Source organism: Poecilia latipinna, unplaced genomic scaffold, assembly GCF_001443285.1.
Source record: "Poecilia latipinna isolate Pla-1442-1.1 unplaced genomic scaffold, P_latipinna-1.0 Scaffold88, whole genome shotgun sequence".
NCBI classification, from domain to species: Eukaryota; Metazoa; Chordata; class Actinopteri; order Cyprinodontiformes; family Poeciliidae; genus Poecilia; species Poecilia latipinna.
Window position 1 is genome coordinate 352,556 of NW_015112704.1, and position 26,607 is coordinate 379,162.

Consider the following 26,607-nt stretch of genomic DNA (forward strand, 5'->3'; position numbering starts at 1 on the left):
AATTATCCCACATCATTGCAACAAAAATAATGACAAATGTCGAGATGTAATTTTATAGATACTATCTATTTATACATAAACACTGAAAGAAACTCTTTAAATCCCCTGTATTACATTAATTGGGGCCTGCCCATAGCATTACATAGGACAGAGCAGTCACTGCCTATAATGCATGGCAGGCACCTATTGTTCTACACCTAATAGAACGTTTCTTTATTTATTTCTTTATTTATTTTTATTCCATCACCGTATGCGGCTCGTACCGCTGCGTCCACCCCCACAAAAGTGGTATCAAAACATGCGGCTCGATCTGGAGAAGGGAGCTTTTTATTTTATTTTATTTTTATTTTATTTTTATTGGGATTGGGGTTACCATGGCGACGTAATTCGTGAAGAACGACCCCCCAAAATCCCATTAAAGTCAATGGAACGAGGGAAAAAAAACAATCCTTAAAATACCCTATTTTTGAAGAATCGTCATTCATTGACGTAGAAATGCCATATAAATTTCAGTTTGGAGATACGTCCGTGATCTCTTCTAAAGTGAAGACGGTACATCAATATGAATTACGGTTTGTCCACAGCTTGTCTCCAAGCGACCCAAAGTTTTCAATTTTCCGTAAAATTAGAGTGTAACTGAAACCAACTGCCGCTCCAATAGAGTGAGAAAAAGAGTGGATTTCTGACCCCAAAATAATTTTTGAATTGCCGCCACGCCTACAGGTATCGCTCTATCGGTATCAAAGTCAGTCATGACATTGATACGCATGCCTGCTCCCGTAAAATGTTTTCGAAATTTCCCTAGGGCTTACTATTTTCTTTCAAGGTGCTTTAGAGCAAAGTCATGGGACAGGGTAATCTGACGCTCTCAAGTGTTTTCCACACATTTCTGACAAATTTCAGAGCTCAGCGCACACCATTCTTCTCTCATCGCTGTTATTACTTTGAGTTAGGTAGAGATATGAATCGCGGGACTATCGGAGACGACAAATAGCCCTCTCATATGCTTCAAACGGTTTTCGAATACGTATCACGGTTCCCGAACAGGAAGGAGTTGTTCGGACTGCTTTTTTTTAGTGAAACTTGCTGACTCAAAAAGATGGAATTATGTCTCCCCCTGTGTCTCTCTCTCACAGCTGACAGTTGGCAGAGAGGATTAATTACCATAGCAACAGAACACAGGCCACAGCTGCTGATTCAGACTACAAACACATGTCCGTCTCTGTAGTTCTAACTATGGCAAACACTCAGTTAAAACAGAGGGCTAGTATACAACTGGTTTAACCCACCCACTGTTACACATTGGATCAGTGTGGCCATTTAAAATGAAGCTTAATAAAAATTTCATAATAAAAGCCTTGACCATTTTTACATCATGCAATTGCTCTATTGGTGATTAAATAATTGGTGTTACCAAACCACTGTTACACACTGCCTCCCACTAGTGCATTAGCATTAGGCCTTTACCTAAAGTTAGCTATTAACTAATTTCCTTATTTATTAGACATGTTTAGTACACTGAATGGAGCAAGTCAAATTAAAACAACATGTTAGTGATGTTGCACATGCTACTGCCAGCATTTAGGCTAACATTAGCACTTTGGCTAATTTTAGCTTATACACTAATTCGAACATACAGAATGGGATAAGTCCATGTTATTCAACATGCTTGAGACTCTCCACATGCTATAGAGTACATTGCAGCTTTCTTTTGCATTGATGCTAATTTTTTGCATCAGAATGCTGGGTCCAAGCTGACGGGCACACTTTGGCAGACCCTGGTGAAATTTCTTCAGGAATTTTCTAGTGTTTTTATTCTTAATATTCTACTGATTCCTTTAAAAAAAAATGTTAGGGTTTTTGTGACTTTAAATTTACACAGTAGTAAACTATTTCCAGACTTTTGCACCTTTGATGTCAGACATGTCTGACTGAGAAAGGCACACATTGAAAAAAGTTTTAATAAACTGGCTGCATATTTGTTGAATTCTTGTGAATTTGATCACCACTCATACGGTTTTAAATAACACTGTGGTCTAGTCGAGGTTGGTGGAGTTTCTGAGTTTTAAGTCCAGAAAATGACAGGAACGCCTCATGAAGTCGAAAATTCCAACTTGAAAAATGAAAGGATTCTTTCAGAAAGGTTACCTCAAAATCTAATATGGCTGCCATTCATAAATCTCAAAGTGATAGTTATAATAAACACATTTTTACACTACGAGTAGTTTGTTTTTAATCAAATTCGCGGCCCACATAGGAATACATACCATTTTTCCTTTATGGCATTTTATGAGCCAGATCAGCTGCAGGTGGTGAGACAACAATATTTAACTTTACTTTTGGACAAAAAAAGTAGTTTTGAATATTAATCTGAAGAAAAATATTCAGAGAACATTGAGAAGGATTTAAATATTTTTACAAAATATGTTAACTTTTGTGTCAAACTATATTTTATGCGTTATCAAATGTTCCAGAATCATGTATTTGAAATACTGTAACTTTCCTAAAGCCTTGATACATGCTGGTTGCAGTGCCAGCTCGGTCCAGCTGAGGGCGCTGTTTCCACCATCGAGCTGCTGACTTTGCATTAGAAGCTGCTGCCACGGAATCCGGAAGTGTTTCCGACTCGGCGGCTCTTCATTCAGGCTGCTGCGGTCGAAACTCGCCTCTCCAGCCCCTCCTAGCCTCTCCTTGGGGTCGGTATCTTCGCGTTTGGGTCGTGAAGCGGAGCGGAACCATGGCAGGTCGGCTCCCGGCTTGTGTTGTTGACTGCGGTACCGGGTGAGTAAGGCTGCCCGCTTGATTCTATTGAAGCCCCTGTCAAACTTCCAGCTAACGCCCTGGAAGCCGCTGTCCGGGGTTCCGCCGCGTCCCTCTCCCCCGGTAAGCTCCATCCAGCCGGCCTGCATGGAGTTGGTGGACCCTAGGAAGCGGCCCTAACCGTCCAGCGGCTCGGTTCGGTCCGTTTGAGGGGCTGGAAGTGGTGATTAGCCGCTGCTAGCTGCTGGAGCTAAAGCCACTTCCTGGAGAGTCCACCCCTCAGACAGCAGTTCCTACCTGGGCTGATCACACCCAGACCTGGCTGACCTCCAGGCAGCAACACAATTTATTATCATTATCATCATCATTTTTATTATTATTATAAAGTACATTTAGTTTACATTGTGAAAACTTTCTATTTATTATACTGATGTAATTTATATTTTATCAAGTTTCAATGATTGCCAGGTTGTTTTTACATCGTTTATTATTTGTTTATTTTAGTTTTCCTTCTAGGTTTTTCTGTGACTTATTGTGGTTGTATATTAATATTTCTTATCTGCTATACATACATTTTTCAGTACATGTATTGCATTTAGTAATTAGCTTTTCACTTTATCCATTGCTTTGTTTTATGAATTAGATTTTTACTGTTAATTTTTTTATTGCACTTTTTTAAATTTTATGTTTAAATTATGTGTTGAATTTTATAGTTATTATTTTTTTAGCTTATGATTTAATTTATTTGAGCACTTATTGAATGTATTTTTTTTACATTTGTTTTATACCTTTTTAAAAAATAAACTAAAATTAACTTTACAATACAAATTTTTACTTGTATTGCAATTTCATTTATTAACTTTAATTATTTTAGTTGTAAATATTTAGTCTTTTTTAATTCACTTTATTTTCTGATATTTTCTAATCCAAATCTATGTTTGAGTTGTCCTGTAGTGAACAGATCTATTGAGCATTTTTCCAAGCAACCAAACTTGAACTCTTATTGAAAGTTCTGTTGTTTGGATCTTCTCCAGGTACACAAAGCTTGGATATGCAGGAAACACAGAGCCACAGTTCATCATCCCGTCATGTGAGAACAGGAAGCCACATCTCTCTGCTCTGATGATGATGATGATGATGATGTCATCCTGCTGACAGTCTGCTGGTTTCTGCTGCAGGTATTGCGATCAAAGAGTCTGCTAAGGTGGGAGACCAGGCGCAGCGCAGGATGATGAAGGGCGTTGACGATCTGGACTTCTACATCGGAGACGAAGCCATCGACAAACCTTCGTACGCAACAAAGGTGAGTCGGCGCTGAAGCAGCAGTCAGGGCCAGGGGTCAGCTGTGGTGTTGACGCCTCTTTCTCTCGCAGTGGCCCATCCGTCACGGCATTGTGGAGGACTGGGACCTGATGGAGCGCTTCATGGAGCAGGTCATCTTCAAGTACCTGCGGGCGGAGCCGGAGGACCACTACTTCCTGCTGGTACGGACCGAAAGACGGAGGTGACTGGAGGACGGAACGGGAACATTCGTGCTAATGATGAGTTCTGGTTCTGTGTGCAGACAGAGCCGCCGCTCAACACTCCTGAGAACAGGGAGTACACGGCTGAGATCATGTTCGAATCCTTCAACGTCCCGGGTCTCTACATCGCCGTCCAGGTACGACCAACACCTCAGACCCGTCTGACTTTAGATCTGGTCTGGTTCTCAGAGAGGAAGAGGAAGTTCCTCCAGGAAGCTCTGACTCTCAGTTCCTCTATTAAAAAGTTACTTATTTCTCTGTGTGTATTAATAACACCAGTGTGTTCGTTGGTAACCTTGTGTTGGTTAATAAAACCATTGTGTGTATTAATAATCCTGGTGTTTGGTTAATAACCCAGTACTGGTTAACCCCTTGGTGCAGGCTGTCCTGGCGCTGGCCGCCTCCTGGACGTCCCGGCAGGTTGGCGAGCGGACGCTGACGGGAACTGTGATCGACAGTGGAGATGGTGTGACGCACGTCATCCCGGTGGTAGGTGTCACTTCCTTTCTTTCTACCACCTCCTTCCTGTGTGCCTCAGCCACATTGGTGTCACCTTCCCCCAGGCTGAAGGCTACGTGATTGGCAGCTGCATTAAGCACATCCCCATCGCCGGTCGAGACATCACCTACTTCACCCAGCAGCTGCTGAGGGAGAGGGAGGTGGGCATTCCCCCGGAGCAGTCGCTGGAGACGGCCAAAGCTGTTAAGGTCCGTACCTCTCTGTTCATCTGCTCAACCACCAGAGGGCAGCACAGCAATGTGAAAATGTTTGACCTGTTCTCCCAATAGGAGCGGTTCAGCTATGTCTGCCCCGACCTGGTCAAGGAGTTCAGCAAGTACGACACAGATGGCTCCAAGTGGATCAAGCAGTACACAGGTGTCAACGCCATCACTAAGAAGGAGTTTACCATCGACGTGGGCTACGAGCGCTTCCTGGGGCCAGAGATCTTCTTCCACCCAGAGGTGCCTCCAGAATACATCCGGATGGAGCTCTCTGGCCCGAAACAATGAGTTAACAGAGTTCTCTCTTTGATCCAGTTCGCCAACCCAGACTTCACTCAGCCCATCTCGGAGGTGGTTGACGAGGTCATCCAGAACTGCCCCATCGACGTCCGACGTCCTCTCTACAAGGTAGAGACAGTTCAGACCCTTTTAGACAACCATAGACCACGGTGGACCACCATAGACACCACTAGACCCAAACAGACGGTGTTGATTCATGCGTTGTTTGTCCTGCAGAACGTGGTTCTGTCCGGAGGCTCCACCATGTTCAGGGACTTTGGCCGGCGCCTGCAGAGGGACCTGAAGAGAACGGTGGACGCCCGGCTGAAGATCAGTGAGGAACTCAGCGGCGGGAAGCTGAAGGTAAGCCGTCAGCGTTTCATTCTCTTACTATGTACGTTTTAATGACACGGGTCTGTTTGGGTCACAGCCGAAGCCCATTGACGTCCAGGTCGTCACCCATCACATGCAGAGGTACGCCGTGTGGTTCGGAGGGTCCATGCTGGCGTCCACCGTGAGTATTCCCCTCCTCTCAACATTGTTGGCATCTAATTGTCAGGAGAGCTAACCTGAGGTTTGTCTCTACAGCCCGAGTTCTACCAGGTGTGCCACACCAAGAAGGACTACGAGGAGATCGGGCCGAGCATCTGCCGCCACAACCCCGTGTTTGGGGTCATGTCCTAGTTCAGGACGGACCAGAAGAAGTGTTTGTACAACACAGTGACGGATTGGAACGCAGCGAGACGGACCAAACAGACTTCCTGAACATCACAGGAACCAGAAGTTCTGGTTAAATGTTTCACTTCTCTTCACAGGGTGGTCATTAATCCCCCTCTCTCTGAACGGGCCATAGCATCTCTGGGTTGTCATGGGAACACTTTGCAAAAACGCCTGAAGCTTGTTTTTATTTGTCTGGTTGAAAGATAATCAGATACTCAGCAGTGTGCATCTTGTTTGTTAGCATTGATCAGCAGGTAGAGGAGGAAGCAGCTGGATGAATAAATTAACGACTGTTTCTATTGCCTCTGTCTGTCATTCTGGACAGCCTGGTTCTGTACAAAATCTGGATTTATAAATGTAATAAATGCTAAGCAGGTGTTTCTAGCTGTGACTGTGTCTGTCTATTCCTGCTCTTCTATTCCTGGAGTGTAACCGGACCTCTTCCTGCCTCGGCTGGTCCGTAGGAACCAGAAAACTGCTCTATTCCTGTAGGACGACGCCATGCCTGGGCGTTAAACTCCTGATTCACAGTGAAAGTCTCTAGAACTGAAAGACCTGAAGGTACGGAGCAAATAGACACCAGCAGAGGGCGCCATGTCTGCTGCAGACAGGATGAAGGTGCTCCTCTTCCTGGCCTTGTTCTCCGGAGCATCTGGAGCGTTGTTCACGCTGCTCTGCTGCGGGACGGAGTACTGGCTGCTGGCCGCCGAGTCCTGCAGCCGGACCCGAGAGGAGGGCGACAGGAAGAGGAACACCTTAAAGGTAAACTGTGAAAACTCTTTCGAGCCATTACAGCCAAAGGTACGTAAACTAAAACAATGTAAACCCTGAACACCTGCATCAAATCAAAGAATCACTGCTGTGTTCTTGGAACAGATGACAAATAATTAGAATAAAAATACATTTGAAAGGCTAAACATAATAAACTATAACTTACAGGTGTGGCAACATAATAGTGGAAAGACATTCTTAATGAGAGCCGTAAAGAACCAACTGTTGCAACATCGAGATTGATAAATCCCACCAGTTCTTCAGGCTGGGTGTTCTCTTGACGTCAGGAAGAAATGTTAAAAATTTCACAAGCTTAAAAACAGCTATTTAGAAAAAATAAATAAATGGAATGGCACTCCAATTAATTGAGAAATAATTTAGGAATATTCACGTATTTATGATTCAGCAGGTTAGGAAGCTGAATGACGGAGCACCGTTTAGTTTCCTTGGTGCTGATTGGCTGAGCCCTCAGATTGTAGAAATTCGCTTATGTGCTCGCGCTAAAGCGGTTTCCACTGTCGGTATTAGTGCATATTAAGATAAATTTGGTATTTGGAAAATTAAAATAGAGTTTTTAGAGGAGGTATTAAGTATTTCACCTATTCATGGTGGTCAACAGGGTCTTGCTGGGGCCTCAAAGCCCCGCCGGACGTGAGTAATATGGGCCGCCATACTCACTAATACCAGGGTTCTACGGTACATGCAGACGCATTCACTAAATTAGAATATTATTAAAAAGTCAAGTTATTATATACGTTTATTCAGATGTGTGAAAGCCTTTATTTCAATGAGTTATGATTTTTCAAATTAAAGCTTCTCAAAACTCATTTAAAATTTGAATATCACATCAGAACAATAGAAAACTATTTTTAAAAACTGAAATGGGTTTACTGAAATGTGTTTATTTCCTTCTTAAAGGTTATTTTCGAAAGGTATTTTAATCTGATAAGCTATATTTATTGAGATGTCTATTTTAATTTATTGAATATAGAGTGAAGTCTTCATCTGAAGCAGTTTTTATTATGTAACTGAAGCAGAAGAGAATCTGTATATTTGTCCTGGTTTTGACAGTTTACTCATCAAATATGGCGTCTGGTCACACCATGACTCTGTATGAGACTTCCTGATCTTATTGGTTGGGTGTAGACGTTTCCTACAGAGTTTTCTGGGAAACAGAAAACTACTAAGCGGCTCCTGTTGGGTAGGAATGTCCCACAGTAAAGTGATTATGTGTGCAGCAGGAGTCGGTGTTTATCTGTCAGGACATTAAAGTTTTTGTCTCTGTCAGCCTGAGGACGGGGTGACGATGTTCCACCAGGGTCTGTTCTGGCGCTGTTTTTTCACCGCTGCCTCCTCTGATTTCTCTGTCCTGGACTTCTGGATTAGTGAGAACCCCCATTATGCTTAGTAGATTTAAAAAAATAAAAAAAAAGCATAAAACAGTGTCATTATATCAGTTTAAAGCTGCTTTTCTCCTTCCTCAGCGAGTCGGCCTGAGTCAAAGACCTGCCAGCCTGCCTTCCTCTTCCCGTTTCCTGCACCCCACCCGGCCTGGACCGGCTTCCCCTCAGAGCCGTACCAACCTGCCTCCGCCATCGGTTGGTACAACCACACAGAGCGCACCCACTCTGACAATCCCCCACTAAATCACCAGTTTGTTCAGTCTTCAGAACCTTCTGGAGCATCTTCCTTGTCTCAGGCGTCACGGCTGTCGTCGTTGGTGGACTCCTGGTGCTGTGTGCTGCTCCTCTGACCAATCGTAGCCTCTACAGCGCTGGCGGGGCTCTTCAGATCTGTGGAGGTAACAATCAGCAGTGTCCACCTGATGCATCATCAAAAAAAGTTCTTTATTTCAGTCATCAAATAGAGATATTCTGACATAAGGGTCCATTCATGGAAAACAGAAATTAATATTTCTAGACAAAACTGAACTGAAGTTCGAGGTGCGTTGGAGGCTTTTGGAAAACCAACATATCTGGGACAAAGGCTTTAAGTTCAAGCTTTAGAGGAATCATCTCCAAACATAAACTACACATGTAGCTTTAGGATGGGACTAAAATAAAATGTAACAAATGAAATGCTCTGTGTTTTTATGGCATGTAGTAGAGCAGGGGTCCCCAAACTACGGCCCGCGGGCCGGATCCGGCCCGCCACGTCATTTGGTCCTGCCCCCTGAACAAAGCCGGATCCGGCCCGCCTGCTCATACCAGAGAGCATTCAGTGTTTTTTTTCATATGTTGTATTTTCTGGTTTATATGTGGATTTTTCTTCAACCACCAGGGGGCTTTTGAGCAAATGTGAAACTTACTTTCCCTCAATGGAATATATACTCGTCAGTCACCGTTTCACTCACGGTTTTTTCCATTTGCATTCTGGGTAAAAATCTATCCAAAAGTGTCGTCGTCTCCTCCCCCCCCCCGTCGACAAGAATTTCTTTGTTTTTTTTTACTGCAAAAACTAAGACCGGCCCCCGACCACAGAAAGGAACAGCTATGTGGCCCTCGCAGGAAAAAGTTTGGGGACCCCTGTAGTAGAGGCTTCACCAACAGCTCCGATGTCTGTGCTGATGATCCAAAAATAATGTATCTTGTTCAAGATCCAAATTAATGTGTTTAAAGTCCATAAAAAAAAGCTAAAATTGTGAGTAAAACTATTCCAAGCACAAGCTTTGATTTCTATCTTGAGTTTAAAAAGAGAACGGAGTTGAATGAGCTGAATTAGAAAACCAAAGTACTGACCCGATATAAGCAAATTAAATATCTTGCTTAAGATTCAAAGTCAAGTTTTAGTAAAATTTATTTCCTAAAGGATATTGCTAATGTGATGGGCTTTTAAAAAAGTGACACTATCCTATAAAAATGAATTAATTACAAGTTTCTTTAGAGTTAAATAAGTTTTTCTTTCGTTCTTAAAGGACAAAATTCCAGTTTCTTCATCTGCTAACAAACAAACCAAGAGAAAAATGACCCCAAAAATCCCATATGTATTTTTAGATGCTGTGCTTTTGGATGAAATGCTTCCATTTCGCTGCTCTCCAAAAATAATCAAGTGATAACAGAAGCATGTGATCCCGTAAAACCTTTTGTGTCCGGTGTTTGCTTTGAGTAAATGGCTGAAGCCAAAGACAGGCCTCAGAAACGCCTCCAGTTGAATCATCTGCGAATCTGGAACCAAATGACAGACGGCAATTATATTTTGGGCCCAACATTTGCTGGAGAAGACGATAAAATAAGTTAAAGGAGTGAGCTTGAAGGCAGGCTTTGTGTAAAAGAAAACAAAAAAAAAAACGAGGCATCCGGTGGAAGCGCTTCAAGGACAACTTCCCACTCCGTCATCTGCCAAAGATCAGCCAAAAAAAACATATAACAAGTTCATGTCAGTCTGCGCACAAACAACTCTTTTTGTCATTTAATAGAAAAACAAACCAGCTTTGAACACGACGATTCCAACTAATAATAGTACAAACTGGCTTGTTTCTTCTTGAGACGGAGCGGAAAACATTACCCGCTGAGCCTCGGGAACAGCTGCGGGTTTCCAGCCCAGACGCGGCGAGCCTCGTAAGCGACGCGGTGACAAAACACGACAGGCGCGACACGAGACGGCGTTGAACTGAGGGACGGCTGCGAACAGGGGTTGTGAACACGCGAAGCTTCCTGAAACGACGACGCGTCTGACTTCTGTCGGCTGCGAAACACAAAAGGCGCTGTCACGTCGCGACGCTTCGCTTTGCTGTTGTCTGGGTTTTGTTTGGTTCTTTTGAAGCTGGGGGGGAATTAAAAGCCATTATTGATGATTGTCGTTGTCTTCCTGTGTTTCTGAGGCATGTGCCTGCTGGTCGTCATGGCGATGTACCTGGTGTGGGTCCAGGTGCTGGATACCCTGGAGCAGTTTGCCGCCCATCAGCGCAGCGTCTCCGGCTGCCCGTCCTACCAGCTCAGTGTCCAGCAGGGCCCGTCCTTCCTGCTGGCGCCCGCCGCTGGCTTCCTCTGCCTGCTGGCCGGACTCCTCTTCATCCTGGTGGGGCGCGGCGTTCAGGGGGTCCGCTCAGACCAAACCATCCCCGGCCCGTCAGAGACCGAGCTGTGATGAGCGTGTCCTCTTCAACAAACTCTTTGGGACAAAAATGAAATTACAGCTACAGCTAAATGCCTGGAAGCTCAAATAGAAGCCTTCTGCTTTACACTTGAAGTTGTTACTTCATATCAGTCTACATCTGTTTAATTGAAATAGGCTGCTGTTTGCTTTTGACTCTGGTTGACTGTGACACAAACACCTCCATGTTTAACACTTGGACTTCAGTTCTTTCCTCACAAACTGACTACAATTCCAGTCAAAATGTAATATCAGCTTTAGTTTGCCAAACTGAATCTCTAACCTGATTTATGATTTGCTGTTGATGTCCAGTGGAACAGCGTAGCTGAACGTCTGACCCGAATTCCTTCGGTAGATCTTCCTTCTGGCCAACCAGCAAACTGAAGGAGAACTTGTGAACTTCTGCGGCGCTTTAGACTTGTAGTTTAAACAGCGAGTTTAAACTACAAGTCACTTCATCCGCTGGGTAGCGGATGAAGTGAAGGAAGTCGTTCAGTCCTTTTCGACCAGAAAGTTGGCAAAAGTCTTCGCGGGGTGGAGGATGGTTGTTTACAGTTCACATATTTCCCGTAGCTTCCTTCACGGTCAAGCTGGTACGTTGCATATGTCTCAGTCAAACATGAAATCAGATCCAAATTTTCAACAGTCCAGCAAGCAAACTTTTCTCTGTATTCAAAACTCCGGACTGTCAGGACGAGGCGAAGTGTAGAACCAGTGGCTGTTTTCTACCCAGCTATCACTCCTGGCAGTTTCTATGGAAACCTTTCTTGTAATTGTCAAATGAATTTGTTCTTGTTCTCTTTATTTGTGTTACAACTTGGTAAAGCTGCTACCTGAATAATCAGTTGTTCTCTCCAAGCTCATGTTCCTCTGTTTGTGATATGGAAATAAATAAAAGGAAGTTGATGAGCAGAACTAAGGGGACCTTAAAACTATCCTGTCGCTACTCAGATCATCATCCAAAACCAGAATGACTCAAAATACCAAAACAGAGAACGTCAGAAATGGAGGTCGCAGTAGAACAGGAAGTTAATATAACGTTGAGGATGACAGAGCAACAAAACTAAACAGGAAATTATTTAAAGACATTTCCTGTAATAACTTTTGGTTTTGAAATGAGTTCAAACAGCAATGTCAATATTTCTCTTAAACTAGTCTGTCCACCTTCAACCCAGCCTGCTAGTTGATGAGCTCCTTCTGCTTGGTTCTCCTCTAATCTGCTTGAGAGCCCAGAGAAATAGTTTCATTTTGTTCTGTTCCTGTTTTGATCCAATAAAATCACATTAAACCGAGAAGCAGTTTCTCCTCCAACCATCTGTCAGGATTCAGGTAAAAATCAAACGGTCAAACACAGAAATGGAAGTCTTCATTGATCGTTGGTTACTACGGATTATTTTTCTAATTTATTTACCACATCCCATAGTGATTAGTCCTCCAGCTCTCTCGCTCTGCTTGTATTACCCCTGATGAATCAGTTTTGACAAAAACGTGGCGAGGAGTCCTTGGTTGGCGTCGCAGCCGAACGGTTTTCAGGGGCTGAGTAGATTGACTGTGACCGCGGCTGCCTGTCGTCTCCACGTCAGGTTGAAACTCCGGGTCACAGAGATGGATATTGCAATAAATTAGACTGTCATAATCCATTTTCTGACAGCAGGGACACTTCAGAGGTGTGCAAGCCGTTGGCCAGCCAGTAGAGGGCAGTGTTGGTTCAGTTTGGCCACCGCATCCCAACGATGTCCATCAACATTACTGCGAAATGCAAAGTTGCACCGCTCACATCAGATTAGGCCTGCAAAGGCTTCCACATCTCTAAGTGATAATTATTTCAGTTCCTGAAGAACAGAAAGAAAATGATTCTTTATTCCTGAAGTTCAGCGTGTTTAACATGATATGAGGAGAAGGGGGCTGGGGGATGTAGCAGTCACACCTTTATAATTGGAAAAGGCAAACAGAAGTGAGACCCTGAAATGATAAAGTGACAAAAGACACTTCGCATCAGTGAGTATTTCAATATTCCTTCATGTCTGACGCTCCTGTTCTTATCCGTCCCTTTGCTTCCCAATATCCGCTTTGAACTATGTGATAATAATTATACCTGAGCATGTCACGTTGGCTCCCTTGCCCTCTCCGCCCGTAAACGCCTCCGTCACCGCCGAGTCCTTACCTTCTAATGAACACCAGGAGATGGAGTCATATCGATGTTTGAGAACGTGGCAGATTCATTATTTGATCATGGAGTAGAATGCCAGGCGCTGCTGTAGCTGTCAACCGGGCATGCAACACAATCTCCGCTCCACTATCTGCTCCTCACATCCCGTCACTCTGGGCTTTTGTCCTCCGGAGATGGAGCTGTCTGCCGCAATTACAACAGGACATCGTGAGGACACGAGCGTCCCGTTTCAAGGGACGTCTAAATTAGCTTAAATTGATACTAAGAACTGGTTCAAAACTACAGTCACCTCTCAGTTTGACGTTCACTTTCAGTTCCTGGAAAAACATTTGCTCCTTTCAGAAGAAACATCTTAATATCTGAAAGAGAAAACCTGGAAGTCTCCTTTGGGATTTTATGGCAGAGTAAGACGAGTCATCTGGTCCTGAAGCATCAGCAACCCCAGACCATCACACTTTCACCACCATCATTTTTTTTGTTTGCTTTAGGCCAGATGGAACATGAAGCTCTCCTGACCCCACTGGGAAAAGGGTGTGCAGAAAATGGATGGAACATGAAGCTTCATTTCTAGAAACTTATTTTTGGTCTCATTAAAGAATTCGGCTTGTTTCCATCTATTGGTTTGGAGCAAATCAACCAAGCTAGTTGGATTTCATCAGATATTGATGCTACTTGTGGCTGGAGCAAACAGAAACAAGAGGTTGCTAACTATCATGGACCACAAATTTCATTAACACAGAATGTAAATTTTTTAAGAGTTCGGATCCTCTGGTAAGGCACAGACCCACCAGTAGATGAGGGTGTTTGCTATGTCAGGTGTTATTCAGCCAACATGTTTCCATTTCCGTTTTAAAAAGAGCATTAACTCTTTTTCAGGAAATTCAGAAACTGCACACCTAGCATACTTTTTTTTGTGTGAAATTCAGGAAGTTGTTTCAAATTTTTCTATTTTTAAGGTTTTGTTGGCTTTAATGGCTTTTTTATTTGAGAGTGGTCACGCAGGAAAGTGGAAAGACATGCAGTAAAAGGCTTCAGGCCAGGACTCAAACCTGTGATGACCGTGCCAACAATTAAGGTCTCCATACATGGGTTGTGCTCTATCCCTGCGTCACCACAGCACATCATTTATATAGTGTACTATTTTCTGGTGTTGAGTAGTCATACTTGTGTGGTTGAAGATCTCCTTAACAAATATACAGTAAAATCTAAACATCAACAGAGACCTAATTTTAGGACATAAACACACTAACAGATTGCAAAAACAAGCTATTTATACAACCATAAAAAGCAAAAGTAGTCTGCTATGGTGACAACATGGCACCTCACCCCTGCTGGGTAGCATCCCCCATTAGCTCAACCCCTGTAGTTGCTAAAGGGTTTCACAACTCAGCAGCGTCTCTTGGCAGTAGACTTACAGAGGCAGCTGGAGAGAGAGCTGTGGAGGTGGATATAAAGGAAATGGACACAGGTGAAGCTACATTTGTACATACAAACTGTTAGCAGAGCTAGCTTGTTAGAACATTACAAAAGTCGCAACTTATTGAGAGTTGTAGAATGATGGAGATTCTAATAGCTGCAACACGAGCTGCAGCGCATTTGATGAATAGAGAATAAAGTGTCAATGCAGCTGAAACTGAATCTCCACCATGTTGGTTTTCACTCACAAGTTAATGTTAGCAATGCAGCATAACTAGCTGACACAGAAAGTTAGAAAAGAAGAGATTTAATATTCTCAATAGCCACTGATTCAAAAGTCTCACAGTAACTTTTTCTATTGACATGTCAACATCTTAAGTTAATAATGGAGTGCTAACATGTTAGCTGTAGCACATTTAGAGTATAGGCAAGCATCAATACAGCTGAATCTCCACTGGTTGTAAACGTACAGCTCTGCTCTAGTGAATGATCCAGTTGTTGACCCATTTCACCAAAACGGCCGTTTTGGTGAAATTAAAAACCGGGAATGTGAATCCAGTGTTGCAGTTCTTGGACCACATCTGAACAAAAACTGATGACAACAGTTAAAAATCAGCAGACTCTGAAGACGTTTTGTCCACCTGTCCGTACCATTGAACAGAGATGGAGTCTGGTCCTGGTGCTGAATAGAGTCCGTTAGAAGAAGAGACGGGTCTGGAGTCGCTGCAGCAGGTGGAAGGTTCTGATGCTGATGGATCAGGATGTTTCTGCTCTCTCAGTGGAAACAGGTGAAAACAGAGACTGTTTATTTTTGGAGAGTTCTCAAAAATGACACCCCCAAAATGAGTTCCATATGTCTCAGGAACAACAAGGTTTTTTTATTCAGTCCTTTGCTCAGCCAGGTAGCATAACTGAGACAACCGCGGGCCAACGATGCATCTGGACAGCAACTCATCAGTTCAGACATGAAGGTGAGATGGTAAACAGTTGAGGAAGATGACCGAACCGGGAATCCCCCCTCCACCCCTCCACCAAAAATAAAAACTGAAAAAAAAAAAAAAAAAAGAAGTTAATCTACATAAGTACAGATGTGGAAGAACCACAGTGGTGGTTCTGTTGGACCTTAGTGCATTTGATACCATAACATAATATTGAAACAACTGAAAAGTTGGATAGGACTCTCCGGTCTAGCACTGGACTGATTCGAATCTTGCGTAAAGAACTGAGATTTCTTTGTTGATAGGCAACTTATCATCAGAGCGGGTTTGAATTATCTTTATTTTTTCCATCCTAAATTGCTGTTCACAAGTCAATCCAGATGGTGGCGGTAATGTACCATTATAATTGATCTGCCCATCGCCGTTAAGCACAAGAAGAAGAAGTAATTTCTCGTGATTTGTGATTGCTGCGATTATTTATCTGCAAGTTATATTTTTCTAAATTGTTTATATTTTCCTTGATAAAGTTATTGAAGGCACTTTTGCATTTCAGCGGATCCAAGCAGCGCGGCGGACAAACGGCCCGACCTCTGACTCAGCAACATTTTGTTTGGGTGCTGGACTCCCGAAGCATCTGAGACAGAAATTGCTTCAGGAATCGGCAGCACAAGGAAGATGGACATTAAAAAGAATTGCTACAATTTAGTGAGGATCTGCTGGACTCATTAAGGTAGGAGAAACAACAACTGGAATGGGACCGAGAAGACTTCTCAAGGTAAGAGCTGCGGTGGTTGATTGCTAAAGCTGTCGATGCTAACGGTGTTTACAGAAAATAAAAATCGCTGCCAAAGCTTTGGAGAATCAAGTTAAAAATCCGCAGGAAGAACGTTCACTCTTAAAGTCATTGAGGTTTAGAAATCTATTAACGTTTGTGGGGGGGGTTCTTAGAGACTCCCTAGAATGAGCGGGGTGGGAAATCGACTTCTTTTGGGGGCAAAATGAATGTACGTAGCTGGACATAACATCGGTAGCCTACAGGCTACTTGTTAAGCTTAAGGTGATGTATTGATATTAGCTAGCTAGTCATCTTTTAGCTAACTTTACCTGCATCCAACAGCTTCACTCAACTCAGTCTGTTAGTTTGGGGGAAAAACTGTGAAAAGTTCTTTGCGTTTTGCTGGTTTGCTGCCATGATTCTAACACACCTGAGTAGCTCTCTGCTCAGCAGCAGCAGGTCTCCTTCACTGCCACACAGGTGTAAACTCAGCGCGAGCGTCTTAGCGCTCATGTTGCGTTTAAATGCGGCTCGGAAAAACAGCCTACCACATGTTAACAACGGATTAAACAGTTTTAATTGCTGATAAAAGTGACAGAGGACACAGATATGGGAAGTGTGGAAGCCCCTACTGTATCAAATTGACATAGGAATAACAGACAGTTGGCTATTCTAAGGTAAAAACCCAGCGCATACAAAGTTCTTTTTCATTCATCCAGACGGCTTCCTGCACCCCCTCTGCAATGGCGGGAAACTCTGCCCTAGTAGACTAGTTGTGGGAATTAAATTATTTCACACTTATTTCAGTTTAGTTGTAGCACTTTCTTTCCTGTAGGGGGCATCGGCTGAGCTACTTCTGTACATAACTCCATGTTCTCCCTCTGGAGATGATCCAGTGAGTCCTGCCTTTCAGTTTTTAACCCTGTTTTTCTGGTAGGCCAAGATACTGGCTGACCTCTTGTTGCAACTAACATCCTACATACTTTATAATGAACTGTTTAGTTGTCCTACATGAAAATGTTTAGCCAAGTTGAATAACAAACTGATCTTGATGCAGTGTGTGATTATTATGAATGCTTTTTTTCTTTGTGTTTTTGTAGTGACATGTCTTGTGAATTTGTGTTTGAATGAACTGAACTGTGTTTGTGACGGTGTGTCACATGTTGAAAGTACAGTGCATCACCTAAATCAGGTTCTGGAGGAAAATCCTCTGCTTCGTCTACCCAGAAATTCCCACACCAAAATGAAGAGCGAACCCCTGATCCGCACTAAGCTAAAAATTAAAAACACCCCACCAAAATGACAACCAACCTACGCCCCCCCACACACATACACACCAAAATTGAAAACAGCAAACCCCTAATCCCTCAAGAACCAAAAACACCCCCATGCCAGCATGAAAACCAGACGCCAAAATAAAAACCTCATAACCCCCCCCACAGCAAAAATAATTTTTGAAATTAATTTGAACTGTAAATGAAAATATAGCCCTATCCGCAAATTAGAACGTTTCTTCAACAATAAGAACCATATGTTCTCCATATGTATAACAGTCACAACAGTTTATTTTTTGATAAACTACCATACTTTTTTTTTTTTTTTTTTGCCTCTTAGTCCAGCAGGGTTTGCCTCTTGGACACAAACAGATGTCCAAGACTCAGAGCTCCTGATCCAGGAGCTCTGAGTCTGTTTCAGGTTTTGGTCTTTGTTGTAGCCATAATGAATATTCCTGATTTACGCAGGTATGTGGTTGTGAATGGAAAGTGCTAGATATAGAAGTATTTTTGTTTTACATACTTTTGCATTACCGCCCGTTGTGTCCTAGCATCAGGCTTGTTCTTCTGCTTATTAGAGCTTGTTAAACAACTGATGGAACCTCCATCACATCCCTGTCCTCCTATGGTGACATCTGCCTCACTCGTCTTCAGGAGGCTTAAGACATTCTTGGGCTCAATAAAGATCCGTCTGACTACTCCTAACATTTAGTCACGTTACAATATCTGTTTAAGGTTTTGTGAAAACCTTAGAGGGGAAAATGTAAGAATCTTCCTAAAGTTGCGTCACTAAGAGCTAATTCTGGCTGGGTTTCAATCAATTACTTTCCAACTAAAACAATTTTTTTTTTTTCCTGTTCTGCAGTAAATGTGATTGTTCTGATGCTGTAACCACTGTTGAGAACTGGACCTCATGAAGGGACCAGTAAAGAGTCTCTGCTGCTAGTTTGGGCTTCACACGACTCACATGAGAAATGACTGATCATGCAACAGTAGAAGATGCTTATGTTAGCATTTAGAGCAGCACTTCAGAGCTGATCTAAATGTTGTCCCCTTTAGGACAACATTTGGATCTAAAGACGTGAGTTGCTTCAAGACTAGAGCTACATGTGTTTTCAGACCTTTCTAGAAGCTTCCAGAACCCAATTGATTTTGTGTTGGGAGTGTTGACTTGCAGAACCCTCAACTGGGACTAAATATCTGTCTCTGTGAAGTCAAATAGGTCCTGCAGAGTCCAGACTCTTTAGGACTTTAAAAATACTGAGTTTTCAAGTCAACACATGGCTCTGACTGGGTCTTTGTTTCCCTTGATTCCTGATTCAGAATGACTCGGATCAATATCAGGAATAAAATGTTCTGATCGGGTTGTTGGTCTGGACTGATCAATGTGGTGTCATGTAAAACAGGCAACTTGCTTCTAGAGCAGGAAATCTAGCAATCAGCATTCTAGAAATAAGACTGTTTGTCCACATAACAGCAATAGTCCGGTAGACTTCGTTTGATTGGGGACCAAAAGTGCACCATTTGTTCCATTTTCAACACTGCATTGAGTTAAACCAAGCAAACCAAAAATACTAAATCCCATGTGGAAATATATTGCTTAATGTATTAAATCATATTTTCCAATATACTGCCATATTTTTGTTTTCGTAAGGTTATCAGGCAATTGGGTTGTAACGATCTGCTCCAGGACCTGCCTTTTTAAAATCATTTCTAATATTGTATATGGAACCTTTCTGGACGTTTCCACCCACTAAAATTTCTCCAAGGTCATATTGGTGAGTCTTCCAGGAGTTCCCAGTAGAATCCACAATACCACCACCTATGGCCTCTCTGTTCTCAGGAAAGGTCAGAGTTCATAGGTTAACATTAAAAGACGAGGCAATAAATGGTTGGAGAACTCTGACATAATAAAACAGAGAGAACACGATCCACTGAACCGGCCTCAGCTGGGCCTCTGATCCAGATGTTCCTGCCTCTCATCCCAGAGATTAAATCCAACTGTCTTCCATCCATCACGTCTTTCATCTAAGACTGCTTTTCCTACCAAACAGAGGGAATCATCAGCTGACGGAGGCTTTAGGTGAGGTTGATGGGATAAGTTGGCGATCAGAGAGTGAATCACTTCCCAACGTGTTGGGTGGTTTTCTGGCTGGATGTCTAATGAGAGCCAAGGGAGCTGTTGCTTCTCTCTTCCCACCAGTTTACCAGAGGAGTGTTTATATTGAGTTAATGTCTCAGCTGCAACCATCACAGCCTCTCCTTGACGTCTCAATTCAAGCCAAAACTAGCTGGAAGATGTGGCTAATCCGTCCAAAACCCAACCCAAAACTAAACCTGATTTCTGCCTCGGTTCCTTCAGACTTGGCTTCCGCTCTAATCTGAGTATTTTTCATTAATTTTGTGTCAGGACTAATTTTGTGAGGAATGAATACAGATGTCAGGATGCCATCGGATCCCATCGCAGGGCCTTTCATGAGATAACCGGCTTTAGTCACAGAATTAGCACCACTGAAGGGGAAAAAATGAACCAGATTACTTCTCAGGGCTGTGAGAGTGGAAAGCACGGTGATATTAGACCTGCCCTGCCAAATCGCAAATCTATTTCCAACACTCTTATTAATTATCAAACTAAAGCTGCTGTTGCATATTGATTCATCAGCGTGCCCGCTTGCATTATCTTCCATTAAGCAGGGAGAAGAATGAGATTATGCGGAGCCTTTGGGGCCGTTTGAGGAATCCTGCGAGCTTTCTAAACCCGGTTAGGGACAAGCTGGGAACACGGGGGCTTCAGCGCCAACTTAAGCTCTAAATTTGATTATTTTGGGGGAACATTTTTCAATTAACGCAACAGTTACAGCTACAAATATACTTTCGTCTATATATGTTGTTGTGTGCAAAAGTGTTCATTCAAATGTCGGGGCAGACGGTGATTAGAGGCAACCACAAGGATTCTGGCTAATGCTGTTATTGAATTCTGTAATTTTGCGTCACATGACGGCTTCATGCATGTAACCTTGGCTTGGCTAATGTCCAATTGGCTGTGCTTGTTTTGGTGTCACGATTTCAGATTAGCTGTTGTTTATCTGGTGTTGATTTGACCCCATATCTCATGCTGCCCTGGATAACGGCCCATCTCAAAATGCTGGATATTTCTGAAACCATTACACAGTGCAATGCTTTTATGACTCTTTAGTGTTATGAGTTAAGCTGTTTTAAATTAGTCTACCTTCAGAAGGTGTTCATGCCATGACATTTGCCATGAAACGAAGCATTTCATAAACGGTGAATGGCCCAAGAGAAAATACCTAAATAAGATCAGCATGAGAAAACGTAGTAAAAACAATCTGAAATGCAAAAGTGACGCAGAACTTCAAATCAAAGCAGGGACCTAAGTTCACCAGATTGGGACGCCTAATTGAATCATAACTGCATCCGTGCTGACCAAGGCATTTTTCTGAGAATTGTTTCACACTAAACTCGAAACAGAGTCTTCGGTACAGTATGGTGATGATCCGATGGCCCGCCTGGGAATATGAAGGAAAGTGTTCCAACTCGGTCCCTACGAGCTGAGGCGTTGGATACACACTTCAGGAATAATGAGACCTCCAACGGTGTGACACCCATTTCACACATGGATGACATCTGTGATTGGGAAACATATGTTTGTATTGATGTATAATTATGAGCATTGAGCTTCTCCACTTCCTCGGAAGTTGGTGGGAAGGATTGCGCGGCGCGAATGATTGACTGCGGCACAATGAAAGACAAAAGAAAGACGGCCGGGAAGAACATCAACACCCGCCGACTGCACTCCATCTTCCTTATTTATACAGCGTGAACGCAAGTCGCTGCCTGTCCGGAACCGGTGTCACCAATTCATCTTCGGCTTCTGCATCACCTCCGCGCTGCTCAGGTGAAACACAGGTAGTGGAGCTGGAAGCTGCTGAATATTCAAGAGGTGTGAAGCCCAATGCTCGGCTCCAGGCTCTGAACAGAGCAAGGAGGAGAAGGTGCAAGGAAAAACAAAAAGGGCAGAGGAGGAAACCTGAAAGATTAACAAATTTAAGGGTAAAGTGGGATGGAAATGAGAAAAGAGGAGAGATTGGAGTGGGGGAGGGGCAAAGCTGTTAGGAAGGAAAGTCTGAGGGGTAACGGAGTGGTGGGGGCTGGCGTCGAGGACGACGAAATGAGACCAAATTTTCTTTGGCAATCTCCGTGTTCCTGCTGCAGGTGCTGGGGCCATTTCACTAACGCAGGGCCAGACGCGAATGTCATTAGTTCCTGAGCCCCAGGTGAATTTGCCACAGTTCCACATGATTAACCCAGATAATTGTGTGTTGATAGTGAGCATGGTCGATGGAATACAATTTTCGGGCCCAGATTCCTAAACAAACAGCTCAGCAGCAGCAGCAGCGAGTCAGAGGGAGGGGATAACGGCAGGTTATCCGTACGTACTGAGCTGTACAGAAACACAGACAGGAAGGAGCGCAGTGGAAGTGTTTTATCTGGTTTTAGTCATTTTAGGGATCAAATATCTCTGTTTGAAGTAAATCCCTTAGCGTCATGACAGTTTTTCATTGCTCAAAATAAGGATTTTATTTGTTCAATGTTTCCCAAAATGGAGAAAAAAAGGAAAACGTTGTATTTTAACTAAAATACAAGCATATTTTTAATGATGTATTAAGATCTTTGTTTTTCTCTTCTGTTTCAAAACAGAAGAATTATCTTACATGCTGTTAGCAGCTGAACTCCTGTTAGCTAGTGGCTAACCATAACAAACTTGAATTTTTTTAAAATTACACGACAATGAAAAGATTGTTGAAGGTAATATCAGAAGCTAAATGTTAGCATTGCCAATTTCACATTGGCTAACGGTTAACGGTAACTAGCTTCAAAATCTGGTCGTTTTTACACTGGAAATTATTGACACTACTTTAAATAAAGTATTTCACTGACTAAAAATTATTAAAAATATTCTTTCAACTCAAATTGAACTAGAATTAACACAGGATGTGAAACTAAATGTTGCTAAATAGGAAACGTGATGTATGCTAATCTTTCTAGTTATTTTCTTGACATAAATGTGTAAAAGTAAGAGTAACAGCAGTAAACCAGCAGCATTTCTTGAGCAGTGAATGAACAAGACTTGTCAAAACTAGTATCTCAATATGAAACTGTTACCTTCAAGTTTTTATTACTAAGTTTGCTGCCATTAAATTTAAATATCTACCAAATTATATAATTTAGTGCAGTTCTAGTGAATTGAAACAATTCCAGTGACATTGCTTAAAAATAATAAACCTCTGAAATTAAGCATTTCTACCACTGGCTGTTGAAAAGCCTGTTTTACTTCAGTTTGTTTTCCAGTTTGATCTCACTGAACAAAACCTGCTGAGTGAGCAAAGGAAGACATGACTGCATTCATCTCCTGGCTTATGTGATCTCTAATGCAGTGGATTCATCAACAGGGTGTGAGAATTAGCCAGAGGTGAGAGACGAACTCTGTGCTGAGTAAACACACTCAGGATACACACCAACAAACCTGCAAGGTGAACAAAATGCATTCATGTATAGCTGATATTAAGGCGCGATAGTTTGGCTTTAGAGTCGGCCATATTGTCCTGCAAACCCTGTAAATATGTAGAAGAGCTGAAAGGATGAAGAAATGGTCAAATATTTATTTAGTTCATATTGTACATTTGAACAATATATGTAAAACAAATATACATATGTAATATTTTCAGCAACCAACTCTCCTTTCCGTTCCCCACCCTGAGTAGTGAAAACTTAAGTAAAATGTAAACTTTTCAACTTGGACCAAAAAAAAGAAAAAAACAATCTAAATAGAAAAAGAAGGAAAAAATTAACACCTACAATAGAGTAACTAATGACAACTTGATCACCAGAGAAAAAAACATTAAAAATAAAAGTAATACTGTTTAAATGGAAATTATTCATTTTATCACAGCTGAAACCAGAAGTTTGCATACACTGAATAAAAGGACATTTATTTATTTTTTCATTACTGTGTGAAGTTCAATCAGACCAAACTTCTCTAGTTTTATATAAGCTAAATCACAAAAAATCTTTTTTATTTGCGAAATGCCACAATGAGCAAATATGAAATGTATTTATTGTCAAATATTAATGGCAGGGCTTTACATAATCATTCTATTAATTAGAATATTAATAAAGTTAATTTAATTCATCTCAATCATACATTATATACAGAACAATTAGACAAAGATTGTTTCAAGACCTTCATTTCTCTGAATTATGGTCAATTTCTGCTAAAGGCAAATGGAAATAGATTTAAGGATAAAATATTACAACAGACACATAAACATTGCAGTCGAGATGAACTTTTTAACCCGTCTAAAACCGCATAGACTTGAAAATGAACCATGTTTGTCATAGCTTAGGTTAAGCTGTTCCTACACATTGTGTCTGAGTTTTTCCATGAGAAATGTCAATATTCGAACATTGAAAAATAAAAAATATGGGAAAAAAAAAAGAAAATTAGCTTTTAATCTGACAAACGGGACACAGAGGTACGTATGTTCCAATTTATTAAATATGATTGTACTGAGTGGAAGAACTCCTAAAACGTTTGCTGCCTTAAACTCCCAGTAAGTTAACAAACTTTATACTGACTCGCGCTTGGCAGTGAATCCAGTTTAAGAAAATACGTTGTGCAAAGACCGTTAGTGCGTTTTTTTTGTTTGTTTTTTTTTAAGTGAAAGATGAGTGAAGAAAAAATAAGTCTGAGAACAAAGCCTCCTGCTCAATCTCATCTGAGCACAAACCCGCCGTTCCATCAGGTAACAAAACAACCCAGTTTAACCAGAGGTGCGCTCCTTAATCTTGTTTTGGCACATCCGTGAAGTCCCCGGAAGACACGCCGCTCGGCTTCAACGAGCGCCGGCAACGCGGCATCAAAGAGGAGGATGAGGAGGGAGAAACGCTGGGCTCCGTGTTCCCACCAGGAGAGATAAACCAGACAGGGAGCCAGGTGTGGAGGGGAGGAGAAGAAGAAGAAACAGTGGAGGAGGAGGAGGCCGCCAATCTCCCCGCTGCATGCTGGGAGTTGAACCTGGCAGGAGGAACGAGCGGCGCTGTCGCTAAGTGAAAGGGATAATCCCTGTGTGACGAAGAGGAGAAGTGGGGGGTTCATGATCCCTCCTGTGTTCCTTCGATTCCACTCCCAGCCAGGTTTATTTATTAAGACGATAAGCCCCCGCGGTGCACGCAAACCTGGGAGGAAGTGATGCGGCGTGAGGGGAGGTTCTGCTGGCTGCAGGCCCTGGCGAAGAGCAGCGGATCAGAACCACGCAGCACCTTCCTGTACAGCTGTATGTCACACTTCCTGCTTTCAAAGACAGAAAGGCTTCTCTGAATCTTGATCAATCTGTAGCCGGATTACCGATCTGCTCTTTTAATATGTAAACATCTGAGATCGGTAAATGGAAGTGAAGAGGAGAAAGAGGATTTGTAGAACCACGAGGCCAGCAGCTGCTCTGGAAACGCCAGACTGGGACAGATTTAAGAGATAAAACCTTTTCTGCCTGGGCATCCCACTTCCTCTGCAGATTTAACGATCCAACACCAGAACGCCCACATTATTTCATACACATTCTGCTCTGTTGATGTTTTTATCCTTACTTTTAATGAAATCCTTGGATCAAAGTATTTTTTGAATTTGAATTTGAATATGGGATCCAACTGGATTCATTTGGAGACAAAATGGAGACAATTGAGTTAAACTTGAAGACCGTGTCAGCTCTACAGATATACAAGTTCTTGCTTTGGTTACTTTGGTTTGGAAGTATTTGCATGAAAAACATAATTTTTCCTCATGAACGTCTTATGGAAACGGTTCAGAACTGGATGAAAAGGGACGAAGCAGCCAAATGCTATTAGTGCAGTTTGTTTTGGAAAAAAAATTATTTTGACTCTTCCTTTGAAAAAACCTGGAAGCACAACTTAAAACTACTTCCTGTACAGCAAAAACGGACAAAACAAAATAACACACATCACCTTCAACACGACATCCCCAAGGTGAAACATGGCTGTGGTAGTATTGTGCTGTGTAGACATTTTTCATAATGTTATATATTAGAAAAATATAGAAATAAACTTGAATGAGAATAAAATGTACATTCTGACAAACTGATAGACATGCTTGAAATAAAACTCGAGATTAAAATTAAAGGAAAAGCATTTGTTTCTACATTAAAGTACAACATATGGGGACACCAATAGTTCATACTAATAAAAAGCTAAGTTCAGAACAGAATGTTCCTTTATAAATAAAAAATAAGTAGTTTGAAAGCAGCTTTAAGACCCGACACAAAATCACTATCAAACTGCAGTTTTATTTGCTCTCTTGTACCTTAACTCACCCATAGAAACTCGTTTTTGGTTTATAATCAGTTGATTAATATTATCACCTAGGAGAATGATTAGTTTTTTTTATTAAAAGTCCATTGAAATTTGAACAAAAGCTAAAGTATTTAGCACCACTGAGTTTATCTCCGTTATTTGTGGTTTATTTTAAATTCTGGAGTGCATTTGAGTGTTTGCCTCAATCCACAGTGGAGTTGCGTTTGCCCCTCTTCCATCCCAATCTCTTCTCCCTGATGAACATCCTTGGGCTAACGAGCGCCTCATCGATTCGTTAGGACATGGAAAGATAAGAGAAGAACCATTGAGGGGTGATGGAGGGAGGAGGGGATGGTGGTAAGAAAAGGAAAGAGCAGCCATATTGTGAAGTTAAAAGGTCTTTGGGTTGTTCCACCTGCAAAGGAGATGGGATGAAACACCTTATTATGTGTTAAATGTCAGACTTAGATTGTTAACAGGCTGCTCACTTGTATGACTGAACAATGATTCACCCAGCTGGAACTGTTGCAGGCGACAGCGAAGTGTGCTGTTCGTGTCACATTACCACTGTACCTGTGAGGAGCCGCTGCTAACTTCCTAATGATTTCATCTCTGTTTCATCTGCTGGGGTTCTGCTCGCTAACGGCGCCCAAACCAAACCTGACTAACGCAAACTTAGCGCAACAAACACTTTTCTTATCAAGCAAACGTTGAGAAAACATCTTTCATATTGTTTTATGGTGTTGTTTCTGCATACTATACCACAGTAAATATATCTCAAA

General features: G+C 42.2%; 2 protein-coding genes across 2 annotated transcripts; both read left to right on the forward strand.

Moving 5' to 3' along the window:
* The first annotated feature begins 2,587 nt into the window (after positions 1 to 2,587).
* On the forward strand, positions 2,588 to 6,390 carry LOC106940708 (actin-related protein 3). The gene is made up of 12 exons (XM_015023518.1): positions 2,588 to 2,781; positions 3,795 to 3,850; positions 3,939 to 4,063; positions 4,134 to 4,244; positions 4,325 to 4,420; positions 4,665 to 4,772; positions 4,847 to 4,990; positions 5,072 to 5,245; positions 5,321 to 5,413; positions 5,522 to 5,647; positions 5,715 to 5,798; positions 5,873 to 6,390. Exons 1-12 carry the CDS (start codon positions 2,738 to 2,740, stop codon positions 5,966 to 5,968), a joined length of 1,257 nt encoding a protein of 418 aa, XP_014879004.1. The 5' UTR covers positions 2,588 to 2,737; the 3' UTR covers positions 5,969 to 6,390.
* Positions 6,391 to 6,467: 77 nt separating this feature from the next.
* Positions 6,468 to 12,109, forward strand: LOC106940716 (transmembrane protein 182-like). The gene is made up of 5 exons (XM_015023528.1): positions 6,468 to 6,766; positions 8,064 to 8,160; positions 8,260 to 8,373; positions 8,439 to 8,576; positions 10,596 to 12,109. The coding sequence occupies exons 1-5, from the start codon at positions 6,599 to 6,601 to the stop codon at positions 10,859 to 10,861; spliced, it is 783 nt and encodes a 260-aa protein (XP_014879014.1). The 5' UTR covers positions 6,468 to 6,598; the 3' UTR covers positions 10,862 to 12,109.
* The last annotated feature ends 14,498 nt before the right edge of the window (positions 12,110 to 26,607 follow it).

What these genes read in the sequence shown, in the direction of transcription:
- LOC106940708 (XM_015023518.1), top strand. Translation starts at nt 2,738, where the DNA reads ATGGCAGGTCGGCTCCCGGCTTGTGTTGTTGACTGCGGTACCGG. An exon ending in GTTGTTGACTGCGGTACCGG is followed by an intron (nt 2,782 to 3,794) that starts GTGAGTAAGGCT and finishes GATCTTCTCCAG; the next exon opens with GTACACAAAGCTTGGATATG. An exon ending in TCCGACGTCCTCTCTACAAG is followed by an intron (nt 5,414 to 5,521) that starts GTAGAGACAGTT and finishes TTTGTCCTGCAG; the next exon opens with AACGTGGTTCTGTCCGGAGG.
- LOC106940716 (XM_015023528.1), top strand. Translation starts at nt 6,599, where the DNA reads ATGTCTGCTGCAGACAGGATGAAGGTGCTCCTCTTCCTGGCCTTGTTC. An exon ending in CCAACCTGCCTCCGCCATCG is followed by an intron (nt 8,374 to 8,438) that starts GTTGGTACAACC and finishes CAGTTTGTTCAG; the next exon opens with TCTTCAGAACCTTCTGGAGC. An exon ending in GGCTCTTCAGATCTGTGGAG is followed by an intron (nt 8,577 to 10,595) that starts GTAACAATCAGC and finishes TGTGTTTCTGAG; the next exon opens with GCATGTGCCTGCTGGTCGTC.